Below are 14,985 nucleotides of genomic sequence, written 5' to 3' on the forward strand. Positions count from 1 at the left end.
TTGTGGGCAGTGTAGGGGAAACGCATCCTAATTATTCCTGGCGGAGTTTTCCTGGAATTATTAAGCAAGTTTGACTACTTATCAGGACGCAGCTTTGCCACATTTTGCATTAAAGTCTAAACGATTGCGCATTAACCTTGTATGCAGAATGAAGTCGGCCCTATTTCTGATGTTACTGTTTTGTGCGAATGGCCGTTTAATTGCTGGTAAGTGTTTGGTTTAAGCAAAGTTGTTAGTCGAATTATTGTGTTGTATTTTTTTGCCCGTATGAAAAAATGTAAAGGCATTTATCAACGATAACTAAATCGACAGCTTTGTTGTCTAAACGTAAAAATATAGCCATTTCGATTACGATTTAGGATAATTGGGCTTTACCAGATTGATAGAACCGCACACAACAAATTACTTTTAATTTGTTTCCGTTATATAATTTTGATTTAAGGGTGCTTTCAAATAAAACAACAAGAAAATTGAATGATTAAAAAAGGATTTTTTTACCACATTATATGTCCGGATAATTTATTGATAACTAGGGCAATTATTTTTTGACCTAAAAAACGAAAAATTTTGACCTACAAATTGAAAATTTTGACAAATTTTAACCTTAAAAAACTTTTTTTTGACAAAATTTTGACCTATGAAGAATTCAAGTAGTTAAATTACGCATTATCGTTCAAAAAGTTAAAATATGGCTAGGCTAATCTAACTAGAGCGAAAGAATGTGCAAAAGTCTAAGAGAAGGGCAAAAATCTGAACATAGACCTAACCTATTCTGAAAAGGGAATGAGCTGATTAAAAATCACTGCCAAAAATCTGCAGCTAAGACACAACGAAAATTATTCAATACATTTGTATAAACGAAAGATACATGAAGTATCTAAAGCAAAACCAAAGCAAGTGCTGCACCTAACCTGCAGCTGCCGTAAAATGACTTGGGACCTACCAAAATTTTGCACGTTTTGAGGTGTGTTGAGCATCACGCCATATCAACCTAATTGTTTCACTCACTTGATGGTTTATGATTTGCAATAATTGGGGCAATGGGCCAATTACAACAGTATAAAGTAGGCTACAAGGTGTAAAACGAATAGTTTGCTGGCAGTGCAACCTCTACAACACCACGACAATGCAGTTTGTAAACAATTTTAACTTTGTAAAAATTTTTGACTTTGTAAACAATTTTGACAATTTTTGACCTATTCTAAAAATTTTGACAAAATTTTTTTTGACAAGTCCAAAAATATTTGCCCTGTTGATAACGTATTTAATTTATTACACACGCAATCATGCGTATCATTTACCTCCATTTTGGGGATTGCGCGTTTATGGCGGTATTTGATTTTTTTTCTTTTCAAATTAATCGTGCTTAATCCACCAACAGAACAGGTTAATTGTAGTTTAGGTAAACTATAATGGTTAACAATATTTATAGGTTTTTGTTCAAACAACATGTGATGATTTTTTGGAAAATTTACGATAGTCGCTTTTGAGCCAGGTAACTGATTTTTTTTAGATTTCGTGTGCAACGACGGAAAAGTGATACCGACGCGGCACTTTTGCGATGGCGAACCTGACTGTGATGATGATAGCGATGAAATTTACACAAATGAACACTGTGAAGAATGTGCAAGTGGTCAAGTCAGGTAAGCTATTCAATTTCTTGTTTTTTGTCCGATTTATATGGTGCAATTTGGTCTTACAAGTTAAGTGTTTTACAAGAGGCTAGTTCAGTCTTATGTATCATTTTATTAAATTTGTGATTGTTGTGTGGCTTCTTAAAACTGCAAGGACAAAAAACATGGGTTATTGGGTCAAGTGTTATTTGAATAAAGGTTGAAAAAACTTTTTTTGTGTTTGATGGAATAATGTTATTTTATACAGTTGCAGCAATGGAAATCTCATTTGTTCCATACACAAGGAGTTTTTATGCAATGAGACTATGTCTTGTTTCGACATGTCACCTTGTGATGCCAACTGCACTTCTCACTATTGGTATGGAAATTTTATGTTTCATTATTTCATTGTCAAAGTATGTTTTAATTTTTTATCGTGCTGTGGTTTTGTTGCTTTCTTTTTAGGCTGGAGGTTTTCATATATTTTTAAAGAATAATCTCTCTACCCCAAATATGTTTGCTGGTTTAGATGACAACAAAGTGTATTAAATGCCTCCTCAAAACAAAACTTTTTAGATAAGTGGTTGTCAACCTATGGTTCTCAACAACTTCTTAATTCGTGCAAACAAGATTGATAAATCGCGATTAAAAAATGTTTTGGCGCTTTATAATAACATAAAACTTGTTTGAAACCGTTCAACCTAAAATATATTGTAACATTTTATTCCCATTGTGATGCAAGCACTGGAAGTAAATTGTCAGTGGCAAAGAATGTCATGCAATGGGTCTTTTCTGTTTATTCCTGATGTCCCAACCCAAAGAAAAGAATTAAAACTTTGGTCCTGGACCGAACATGGTACTATGTACCATGTATTGGTAGCTTGTTAATAAAAAAAGTACAAATATACCTAAACCTTCAAAAGGGGTCCGCAACGGCAAAAAAGTTAAGAACTTTTTAGGTTATTGAAGCTTAAATGCTTAATTAAAACAATGCCTGTTTTGTTGCTAGAGTAAAACTATTCATAAGGTTGACATTTTATTACTTTTTTTTATAAAAGGTGTAGTAATGGAGATTGTCAACCACGTCGAACAGTTTGCGATGGTGATGCTTGCAACGGTTGCCAAGCAACTGAGGAGTGGAAGAATGGTGCTGGGTTTTTATGTTTGCGTAATGCTGAAATGTGTGTCTTACCACAAGAAATGCTGCATGATCAAATAAAAGATTGTGACAATGGGGAAGATCTCTGCTTTTCAGAGATGTAAGTTACTACTTGATTTAACAAAAAAAGAGAGTGTTTTTTCGTTAGTTTTTAATGTTCAATTGTTTTTTAAAGAATTTTTGTCCTTTGTATTTTTTTAGTTAACCATGTTTGTTTTTCTAGGGGTATTGTTAGGAATGTTTAAAAAGTCCCTATGTTTTGACAAAGCTTTGTCCATTTAAGATTATCATTGAAAAAATTATTACACATTTAATTGTTTAAATCAGTTCAATTTATTTTTGTTTTGTTTTTTCGATTTTTGATAGCTTCAGTTTAGTTCAACTTATCTAGTTCTTGTTCATGAAAACACAAGTGGTAGAGATAGGATTAGAGCCCACTACCTTATGAACTCAAGGCGATTGCACTAACCACTCAGCCACATGGGAAGCCATAAATATAGTTTTAGAAACCATTTATTGAATGTAAAACATACAAACTATTGTTATGTGTTGCATTTTTCGCAGAGGAGTATTCAATCCTGCAAAATGTTTCCGTTGTCTTGATGGTTCAATGATCATCAATCATGACACAGTTTGTGATGGCCAAATTGATTGCTCTGATCTTTCTGATGAATGTTTATGTGAAGTAACTAACCTGACGATATGTGACATAGTAGAAAAACAAGCCTTAAAGTTAGTCATTGTTCAATTTTTAATTTAAACTTTTCACATAATATGTGCTATTTAAACCAATAAAAAACTTTTTTTTGTTTTAACTGTTATGTTTTTGAAAAAAATTAAAACTAAACATTTCCGCATATATTTTAGTGCGAGTGTTTCAAATTGTCAAGTTGGTCAGTTTTCCTGTGACCAAAAATGTTTTAATCGTTCTGTGATTTGCGATGGTACAAAGCAATGCCAAGATGCTGTTGATGAGAGGTTGGTTTAAAAAAATACAGGAGTTAAACACTTTTATAAAGCATTTATGTGAAAAAAAATTTTGGGGTGTGCAGGTTCGATTTTTGTGGAGGTACACTGAAATGTGAGGATGCTTCAGAAGAGAATGCACATGAAAGTTGCAGGTACTGTGATTATTTGATTGTTTCCTCTACTGTTTCATTTTGATAGTATGCCGGTATTTTTTTACCACCTGCATTATTTTGCATGTATACATTATATATGATAGAGTAGATAAAGGTTGGTTTTACAGCACTGACAAACACTTTGCTATGCTTGGTATTTACATGTACACTTGGTAAGGCACAAAAAACTTATATTAATGACAATTCGTTGAATATGAGGTTTTGTTGCAAAAATGTACTAAATTTTTAATTCAATAGTGATGCAGTCCTTTGATTGTTTGTTATGCACTGGCTCATACTGGCAATGCTTTCACTGTCAAACTGCTAGTCTTATTTGCAAGTCTGTTGAATTGTTTTGTTGGATTTTTTTAGACTTTTTTGAGAAGGAATTTATTAAAAAATTAGATTCTAGTGTGGAGGCTCAATCTTGAGCTGCTGCCCCCGCGACCCTCAAAAGGATTAAGCGGGAAAGAAAAATGATGATGATTCTACTTGGTTGGAGCAATGTCGCTCTGTTTTTTTTGTATAGAGAAACATAAGTGGTCCACACAGGGTTAAAACCCACAGTCTTGTGAGCACATGGCTATTGCATTAACCACTCTACACCCTGCCAACATTCAGACAATACCCATATGGCTCATTTTTGACATCTTTAGATGTGGTGTCGTTGACTGTAAATCGGAACAAGGAATTTTGTGCAATGGAATAGCCGAATGTCCTTCTCATACTGGCTCCAACCTGCCGGATGATGAATGTTGGAACTCCTGTTTAAAACCTGATCACACCTACTCATATGAATGTTCTATGACAGGAGATACTCCAAACTTGACAGAAATGTTGCAATGGATTTATTGCAATTACACAGTAAGATTTTTTTAGTTCAGGGATCTTTTTGTTAAGGGCACACTTTTTTCTGTTAAATGGTGGTTTGTTTCAACCATTTGGTTAAGAAAGAGTTTTTTTCAATGTGTTTAAATTTACCAGGTGTTATTTAGTTTTCAAAGGTTGATCCTCCAGAAGTTTTACCCTGCCACAGTCCCTAAACTAATTTCCTTGCACAACTTTCAGCATAGCACCTATACATCACCTTGTAGTGATAGTGTCAGAGCGATTCCTAACCTTAGTTTGCTTATCGGATCCTTTATTGTTCTTAAATAATTTGTTAATTAAGCCCCCACGTAAAATTCACTTAACTCAACTAACATACACATAGATTTAAAACTGGATCAGTTTTAAGCAAAAACTCCTGTGCTGCTCATAGCAAGATCTGGCAAAATACACAAATAATTTGTCAACTTTTGATTTTTTAACAAATAGCTACAATTGGGATTTGTAATTGCTGTGCAATAATAACTTAATAAGCAACATGTAATTCAACATAATAATTACATATTGTCAGTACGCCACGCCAATTTTTACTAAATCATCCGGTCACCAAGCATTCCCACATTGCAAGGCAGAGCCGAGTAAAATCACGCCTGCAGTGGGACTCGAACCCACGACAGGAGTCTTTCCGGGACTCACGCTTTGCCAACTGAGCTACACAGGCTCATAGGTGCGCCTGTCAAAAGTTGAAACACAAGCACTGTTGCCTGCCTGATTTGCTGCACATTTTACATTTTATTTACTGGATTTGTCTTTACATAATAATGTATTGCATATAGATGGTTTTTCTTGATGGGTTGTCCAATTTGACACTAAGCAAAATGGTGACATACGACCAACTTTGCGATGGTGTCATCCACTGTCCTCTTGATTATAAGGATGAGTCGAAGGATCGTTGTCCTGATAGGTTTCGGTGTAGATCTGGGGATATGATTTCTATTAAACGAGAAAAGGTTTGTGACGGAATTATCGATTGTGATGATGAAACGGATGAGAGCAACATTACTTGTCCGGAAAGATTTTTTTGCCCAGCTTTGGGGAAACTGAAGGTAAGAAAAACAATTTAATTAATTCCTTCAAGTGTTGTGAATCATATGTCATGCCAATTGAAGGCGTCATAGCGAATCAAGCTAGTCTTTCACACATTGCCATATGGCAAGGCACAGGTTAGAAAAGATCTAGCCTTCAGTGGGATCTAAACCCACGACAGGAGTCTTTGTTGGACTTATGCTCTACCAACTGAGCTACACAGGCTCAATGGAGAACCCGCCAAATGTTGAATCACAAGCACCATTATCTGCCTTGTATGCTGTTGTGACTGATAATTATAATTAATAACTAGTAACGCAGTGTTTTATTTTTGAGGACTGTGTTTTTTAATATCATCTTATGCTTGTTTGATGACCTGTTTTTTAATACTGTTTTTTTAGTTCTAAATAATTTATTCATCTTTTTTAGAAATGTATTTACCGTTTTGGTTTGTGGTGCTCTACTTTCATAACATTTTTTTTAAGGTTTCCATTGCAAAGGAGCACGTCTGCGATTACCAGATAAATTGTGACGATGCAACTGATGAAGCTAACTGCACAGATGGAAGATTTTATTGTGAATCCGGTTCCCCTATGTTTGTTAAATCAAAACAGGTATTTATTCTTACTTTTCATTTCCATTTGAATTACACGATGAACTTAACATTTCTGCATTTATTTGCACACGAATATTTTTAAACAGGGATGTTAAGTTGCAAGTTGGGCACATGTTTCTAAAGACCTTAGATTTGGCAAAAAGTATGACATTTGTTTTGACGATTTTGCAAAATGTGGACAAATCATTTTCTGTTTATTACACTGAGATTGAAAATCTAATACATACCTATGTGTTATATTTGAATATTGTCTAAGTATAATTTTGTTATTTGCACAAAGAAGCATGATGCATCCATTTGACGATTAACCAAATTGGTCTGTGTAAAGCGTTGGCACTAGGGATGGGCTGAGCTGAGACAGAACCCGAGTACTTGGTACCGAGCATCGCTGTTTTTTCATGCTTGGTGCTCGGCCGAGCATTAAATTTGCATATTCAAGCCCTGCTAACATATGTAACTAGTGTTCTAAATGGTGTATATGAACAAAAACGAATGATTTTTAAATGCACTAGAATGACTAGATGGTGGAAAAACGCGTACTTTGTGGGCATGTACAGCTTAATAAAACACAGCCGATGACGTAAGAGGCCTTGTAGAGCTAAAACCTAAAAAGGGCATTTTTGTGACGTCATAATGCACCGAGCGTGCTCGGCCGAGCACCAAGCATTAAAGTGAGATGCTCGGTGCTCGACCAAACAGAACATTTGCAGTTTTGGCACATCCCTAGTTGACACCCACACTTTTCTGCATAAAGACACAAAACAACAAAGTCAACCAAAAAGTTATTGATTTGTTGTTAGAAATTTGATGGCAAAGTTGACTGTGGTGACTGGAGCGATGAATGTCCCATTCATTCACAGTTGCCTGAAGAAAATCTTTTCTCATCAAGATACGAACTGATCTCGAACGTTTTTCTAAAAGTTGCAATTTGGATTATGGGAATTTTGTCTGTTTTTGGAAATTTGGTCAGTTATAACAATGTAAATAATCTAATAGGCTGCATAATGGTCAATCACATATTTCATTTTAATAAACATAAATCTTTTAATTAAAAATAAAATTTTACCCAATAGGGCATGTTATAAAGATAATTTTAAAAAACACCCAGTTCACATCCTAAATATATACTGCTTAAAAGGTTAAATCAATTGTGTCATTAAGTTGAAATATTTGTTTTCACAAAAAAACATCTAATTTACAATCTAATTATATTTATACTGGTTGTAAAAGAACCTGTTTATATGTCAAATATTTTGACAATGCTAACATATGTACTAAAGCAGGTGGGTGCAACGCAGGCCAAATGCGGCCCGTTGGTTAAAGGTTGTGCTGCCCGCAGAAACGCTTGTATTTTAAATGTACTGGTTAACAAATTCAATTATTATATATTTTTGATCAGATTAATGTGCCTGGTGCTATTTTTCGGCGATCTGCCAATTTGTGGCTATAATCAAATGGGAATTTACTTGTAGTTACATATATTTGGTGAGCAACAAAGTAAAATCACCTTGTGTTACATAAAGGTGTGGCCTGTAATCTTGACAATTGTATTTGGCCCCACAGTGACAAAAGTTGCACACCCCTGTACTAAAGTATAATACAAGTATTCAATAAAAATTAAAAAAATATTATGTTTCATAGTCTGTCATCGTTGGAGAAGTGAAAACCCTTTCTCGCTTGCTCAGCAAATCAGATGCTTCCTCATCCTTACAAGCCAACCATCTTTTAGTTCTGAACCTAGCAATGGCTGACACCCTCATGGGAATTTATCTAATCATTTTGGGTTGTGCTGATGCCGCATACAGCGGAGTTTATTGCAAATATAAACTCGAGTGGTTGAGCAGCCAAACTTGCGTTGGAATGGGAGTTTTAGTTGTTATGTCATCTGAAACTTCAGTTATGACGATGATTTTGCTTACCTCTTTCAGACTCTATGCCATTTACAATGTAAGTACATGTGTATAGTCTCGATGTGCTGTGATAAATTTTTGTAGTTAAAATTTTTGTTAAACTCAACTGTGTTATAAAAATTTAAAATTATGTACATAATTTCGTATGCTGGCAATTCTATGTCCAGATATATTTTATGAATGAAACTATTTTAAACAAAGCATATTGAAAAACTATGGAACTATCAATAAGCTTAATAATTTGCTGCAATTTTATTTATTTTTAAATTAATCTCAATGTAACGCTTTCCTATTTTTGTTTAGTGATGGGACAGGTACCCGGTACTCGGTATCGATGGTATCGAACGATTTCAGTGGTATCGATACTCGTACTCGGTATCGAAATATTTTGTCCCAGTTTTCGATACCAACATGCGAGTACCGAAGGCCGATTTACACCATAAAAACACAGGCAACTTTATGCCAAATTTGCTTTGGACAACACAAAATCGGGAAAAAGTTCCGCCCGGTTACGTATATTTTTTTCGCTATCGTCTGGAGATTACATTTTTCCGCATGTGCGTGTGTGCACCTGTACCCCGACTATGGTAGATAAATTAGCCAGTGATTTATAACTAAGTACAACAATGTACTTAAGTACTCGGTAATCGTACTCGGTATCGAAGGTATATACATGTGTTAACAGAATTTTTAGCTCTTCCGGCAGTTTTTTATTGTAATATGCCAACGTTTTGATGTCCCATACGAAACACCTTCATCAGGGTAATGACATACATTACAAACACAAGTTATTATAAAGCGAAAAGGGCGGCGAAACACACACAAAAAAGGCGGTATATACATGTGGTACTCGGTATCGGTACTCGTTTCAAAACCTGGTATCGTCCCATCACTATTTTTGTTGTTTTTGAACCAAAAAATGATAAGCTGCAGACTTCATTGGTTGTGTGCACTGTCTGCAGCTTATCATGTATTGGTTTGATCCTGTGACACTGAGCCGACATCACTTTGGTTCCTAAGCAGTTGCCTGGCCATTGTGAGCCAGTTTTATGCCTAGTTGTGGCATCAAACAGAATAGGTGAGGCATGGCTTTTTAGCCTGTTACTCCCAAAAAACTGGAGTTCTGTTAGATGGCTACACTAGGCAATAAGGCTTATATGTCATCATCAGCTGTACTGACGAGACCTTATTGGTTTCAGTTTTACATTTTTTTTGCTTAAGCTTAATAATACTGCTTCTAAATCTCAGAGATATTGGTATTTTATTTGCATAAGGTTCTAACCAAGTCAATTTTTCTCTTTGCAGCCATTTTCGTCATCGTCACGGCCAGATTATCGATCAGTAATCCTACTTCTTATTCTTATATGGATCACGTCTTTTACAATTGCACTTGCACCCCTATCCAGCATATATGACCCCACATTTAGCCCTACTGCCTTAGTCGAACAGAACCCCTATTTTTCCAGTAAAGTTGTTAACATTAATACTGCCCGAAATTTCTCACAAAAGCTATTGATTTTTGGTCAACGAAAAATTGAGTTCAATGAATCAATGGAAATGCTCACTGCTGCCTCCTCTTGGAAGGATTTAGAGCATTTGATTAACTCTGTGACCAATTATAATGATTTGTTTATCGTTAATAATCGTTTCAGGTAAAAATATAGATTCCGATAATTTTTTCATCTTTTTCCAATTTTACGAAAAACAACATTATTTTTAATTTTGATTTTTTTTTAACAACATTTTTATTAATTTTTTGTTGTGTATACTGATTCAGGCCAGACAATATTTTATACGCCTATACTGTGGTGGGATTAAAATTTTTTGTCAGCCAGTTCTATCACAAAAGTCCTATTTTTCAGTCGGTTCAGTACAAACAAAATTGACAGTATCCAGTAACGCTTACCCGCTGATTTCATAAAATTTCGTGAGACGATTCTACTGGTGCAAACTGGCTGAATCCCACCACTGGGCCTATAATATGTAGACCAGCGGTTCCCAACCTGTGGGTTGCGACCCCAACTGGGGTCGCCTGACAATTTCTCTGGGGTCGCCTAAGGGAATGGCTCCCAACTCGTTTTAGGCCAAGGACCACTAGCCCTAATACATATATTTATGGACAACTTTATTGTTGAGAAAAAAGACAGTCAATTTTAATTCTATTAATTTGAGTCTGGAGTCTATTAATTTTATCCTAGGGGTCACCGCAACTTGGCAAATGTTATCAAGGGGTCATGACACCAAAAAGGTTGGGAACCACTGATGTAGACCAATATATTTCTGTTTGTCAAACTTATGTTTTTATGCCAAAAGTGTACGACTTTTTGTGATTTCATAAATTATTTTGTTTTTGTGCCAACAAAGAAGTCTTTAATGTATTTTGTTTTTGCTAGTTTTTGTTTAATTTAATGCACATTATAATCAACACAACATATTTTCACAGTTACTACAGCGCACACAGTGTTTGCATTCCCAAAATTTTTGTAACACCTGAGGACAAAGCATGGAAATTTTCATTTGGAATTACAGTTTTCAATTTTATGTCATTCGGATTTGTTGCCATTTCGTACTTAGCGGTTTACTTCAAGTCAAAACGCAGTGCTTCTGTGCAAAAAGAACAACTAAGGCATCAGAAAAAATCTAGAGGTATGATTTTTAGTTTAAGTGACTTTAAATGGTCAAATTAGAATACTACTATGACTTTACAATTTACATGATTGTTTTTGCTGACTGGACAGAATTTTTAACCATTTCAGTAAATATAGGTAAAACCAAACTTGCATTATAGTGCAATTTGTAGCACGTTGTTTTATTTTACTGAGCTTAACACTATTATTTACAGACCTAAACTATTTTAACTATGCACATAATTGCTAGTATATATATAGTAGGGATGGGCTGCAAAATGATCTGATAGGTCTTTCACCGAACATCTCACGTTAATGTTCGGTTCTCAGCCGAGCACTCTCGATACATTGTGACATCACAAACATCCCAATTCCAGGCTAGTTTTATAGCTTTCCAAGGTCCCTTACGTCACCAGCGGTGTGTTTAGCTGCACAGGCCCTAGAAGTACGCATTTAAAACAACATTCATTTTTGTTCTTACTCTTTCGAACCCTAGTTTCGTATGTCAGCAGGGCATGAATTTGCAAATTTAATCCTCGGGTCAGTTTGTGCAACTGGTGAACCGAGCACTGAGCATGAATAACAGCGATATTCAGTACCGAGTACTCAGGTTCTGGCTCGGCTCGGCCCATCCCTAATATATAGAAATACACTTTACTGCAGTTTCTTTAGAAATACAGAGTAACAACGCCAATAATTGTCTGCATATAACGTCTGAAATTAAATACATATGGATTAACACAAGCTCGCTGGCTGTTTCATCTTTTTCTTAAGATTTTTTAAACAATTAACTTCAGATTTTGTAAAATTTCATGACCAATAGTTACAAAAGTTAACACCAACAGTCAAATTGTCTTGTTCATCATACAACTATTCTCAAATTTCAGCTTTGCAGAGGAAAATCCTTCGTCTAGTTGCCACTGATTTCTGTTGCTGGGTTCCTATTTCAATCATGGCTTTTATTAACTTGGGAGGGTACCCTATTCCAAGCGTAGCCTACGCAGTGTCAGCGATAATATTGCTTCCAATCAACAGCGCCCTTAATCCAATCCTCTACTCTAACTTTCTTGACGAGTACGCCAAAAAAATATGGCAGCGCAAAACCAGTGTCAACAATACTAATGTGACTGGAATGATGACTGTGTCATACCGGCTTTCTGCTAGTACAAGGGTATAAGTATGTTCAAACTGTTTTTTTTACCAATATTAGTATGACAACTGTTTTTTTTGACTACTTTTCTAAATGTTTTTTTAATGGTGAACTGCCCATCTGAAATTCGGCGGTTTGACCATTCAGCAATAGTTTTTTTTATGTGTTTGTTAGCAAAACACAAGAGCAAATGGCTTAAATTTAAATCAATAGCCTAAATAAATACTGTTCATCAAACTTATAATAAAGGCTACAGTGGTGGGATTTATCCGGTTCGCACCGGTTCTATAGAAGCGTCTCACGAAATTTTATGAGATCAGCGAACCGTTTGGCATTACAGGTTACTGTCAATGGACTTTTTGTAACAGAAGCGGATGAAAAATATGACTTTTGTGATAGAACCGGCTGACAAAATTTCTTTGCTTGGCCATGAACTAACATTTTTACGCTTGTTGAAAACGGTGCATATATTTTTATTTCAAATACACGCAACAACATTTGTATGAGCATCAGGGTTTGAAAATGAAACAAAGAATTTGTGTTGCACTGAAATACATGAACAAATCATTCTACTTCGAGGAAGAAGAAATACAGTGAAACGAAAGATGATTTCTTAGCACTCGTTATGGTACAGCGCATAAATGTCGTTTTTGGATTTGATTTGTTGTGTTTTGCTTACTGTCTGTGGGAAAACACTTGGAATAGCGACTTTAACTGATATACACAAAGCACAATGCAATCATTCCAATAAGTGCAATCAGTGTGTGAAGAAAAGTGCAACTATTTACAAAAACAAGACATCTACAAAGTTGCGCAAACGTATGTTAGTTGGTTTCTAGACCACTTTCTAAAAATCTAAGCATCTCAATTTTCAGATATGAATTCCAAACTACTTTGAACGCATATGTTTAGAGCGTAATAGCCCAATTTAGACAAGTATTTGGGGGTAAGTCTTAAATTAAGTAAAATAAATTTCGGACCCCTCCATAGAGGCAGTGGTGGGATTCAGTCGGTTTTATAGAACCGTCTCACGACATTTTATGAGATAAGCGAACCGGTTGCATATTTCCAAAATGTTTCCGAATTCGAACCACAGGGCTTTTTCAGCCAATCACAGCAGCGGAAATCTGCGGGTTGCCGTTACGTCACGTCTAGGTTGCTAAGCGGTTACTTTGACTTCAGTATTGTCGACGTTGCAAGTTTTATGTCAGTTTTGATTTAAAAAAAACGTTTTTACAAGTCAGAACATAGTGAAGACGGATGCATTTTGGATGTTTGAACTGAAGGTAATGTTTATTAGGTTATGTATAGCAGTAAATTATACACACATAATTTTTATTGAGTGTAAAATCACTTTTGTGCAATATATGCTTCATAAATGGTAAATTATACACTCATACTTTTTATTAAGTCTGAAATAGCTTTTGAGCAAAATATTTTCTGTTATTAATGGTATGTGTTTGTTTAGGATAGCAACGCATCCCCTTCAATCAATCAATGTCAAAATTTTTCTTTGTATATGATGAGCACGGCATGCAGTCAAGTTTGCATGGCATAAAAACAGTGTATTATGCCTCATTGTCTCTAGTGCAAGCACCTATGATCAACGCAATTAAACACATTATGCATGTCAAACCTTGGGATCAACAAACTGTTCCTAACCTACAGAGATGAATGGTTTATAATTGTACACAGTGCAGTTCTGACATAAGTGTACACTAGGCACACCATTTGCATAGTTGTTCCAAACAACTCCCAGTATTTTCAGTTATGAATGTTGTTCTGTGCCATCAATGTATATGTTATTTTTATTGTGCATGCTGGAATTTTGTCGTAAGTTTACAATAAAACAGAAGTGATCTTGAATAGCAAATTGAAGTAGTGTGCTTGAGAGCAAATGCTGGATTTAAAAAAAACTACTACAGTATAAAGTAAATTATGAGAAGATTTACTTGTGCTAGCATATTTATTGTTTTTCTTGTGACATTGAAATGATAATAGTGCCAAAAAAGGTTGTGCAGAATAGCTACCACCTAAAAACAGCTATGCAGCAGTGTCAGAAATTTATTTTCTTATCTCACCTCATGTGAGCAGCTTTTTCTCAGTTATTTTATCTTTTCTTGTTTACACCAGTTTTTTTTATTATTATTTGCAATCTCATGTATGAAACAAAACACCTTTTTACTTACAATGCTCTAAATTAGGGCAAGCTTGGCTATTGACAGCACTCTATATGACCAGTCTTATTTGTCAGCAAGTTAAATTAGTTTGTCTTGACCTTGCTACACAGGCTAATTATTTTTCTTCATGGTTTACATCAGTTTATTTATTTGCAACTCTTTATATGGAACAAACAGTTGCACCTAAATTAAAACATTATATCACTCATTCCAACAGTCCTCCAAAAGTTTGTTTATTATACATGCAGTAACCACAGTTAAAAATAATCAGTCAACACTGTTCTATAAAGTAGATCCAATGATAATCTATTGGTATCACATTCTCCATGATAGTCAATATGTTTACTATTACAATAACTTTAGTTATAGCTAAATGTCAAGCAAATGCCTTTTAACTTGGAGTGCTTGATGTCTCCGATCTGCCCTGCCCTTTCCTTTAGTCCATCCCTTCTCAAGGTTTTATTTGTTTTGGCAGCGCAACTGCTCTTCCTTGGTTCCAGTCATACAGGCCTAAGCTCTGGTGGCTAAAGGCACACTAAGCTATAGGTATAATCACTTTGGAGCATGGAAAAGTAAATTCTAATTGTTAAACAGCAAATCTGATTATGCATCCATGCAGGTTCTGGAATAGCAAATAGCCCAACCTACAATCCAATAAATTAATCAAAAGCCAATTGCCCCAATCTACAAACCAA

General features: G+C 35.2%; 1 protein-coding gene across 3 annotated transcripts; it reads left to right on the plus strand.

Annotated features, from left to right (window-relative positions):
* The first annotated feature begins 31 nt into the window (after window positions 1-31).
* LOC145222437 (uncharacterized) lies at window positions 32-13,976 on the plus strand. Of its 3 annotated transcripts, XR_013859335.1 has the most exons (17): window positions 32-206; window positions 1,514-1,643; window positions 1,882-1,992; window positions 2,672-2,872; window positions 3,337-3,504; window positions 3,640-3,750; window positions 3,825-3,893; window positions 4,550-4,757; window positions 5,558-5,827; window positions 6,293-6,421; window positions 7,224-7,388; window positions 8,065-8,370; window positions 9,639-9,985; window positions 10,777-10,979; window positions 11,848-12,137; window positions 12,451-13,396; window positions 13,579-13,976. XR_013859335.1 is itself a non-coding variant. In XM_080088561.1 (15 exons), the coding sequence occupies exons 1-15, from the start codon at window positions 149-151 to the stop codon at window positions 12,135-12,137; spliced, it is 2,766 nt and encodes a 921-aa protein (XP_079944687.1). In that variant the 5' UTR covers window positions 33-148; the 3' UTR covers window positions 12,138-13,976. The 3 variants fall into 3 exon arrangements, 1 of the variants encoding a protein (XP_079944687.1); XR_013859336.1 differs by lacking the exon at window positions 7,224-7,388 and having other exon boundaries at window positions 33-206; window positions 11,848-13,396; XM_080088561.1 differs by having other exon boundaries at window positions 33-206; window positions 11,848-13,976.
* The last annotated feature ends 1,009 nt before the right edge of the window (window positions 13,977-14,985 follow it).

The sequence above is a fragment of the Phallusia mammillata genome, chromosome 4 (genome assembly GCF_965637545.1).
Source record: "Phallusia mammillata chromosome 4, kaPhaMamm4.hap1.1, whole genome shotgun sequence".
NCBI classification, from domain to species: domain Eukaryota; kingdom Metazoa; phylum Chordata; class Ascidiacea; order Phlebobranchia; family Ascidiidae; genus Phallusia; species Phallusia mammillata.

Bases quoted from the DNA above. Each gene is read 5' to 3' on its own strand.
- LOC145222437 (XM_080088561.1), top strand. From the start codon at position 149: ATGAAGTCGGCCCTATTTCTGATGTTACTGTTTTGTGCGAATGGCCGT. The intron at 6,422-7,223 runs GTATTTATTCTT...ATTTGTTGTTAG, and splicing joins TGTTTGTTAAATCAAAACAG to AAATTTGATGGCAAAGTTGA. The intron at 8,371-9,638 runs GTAAGTACATGT...TTCTCTTTGCAG, and splicing joins GACTCTATGCCATTTACAAT to CCATTTTCGTCATCGTCACG.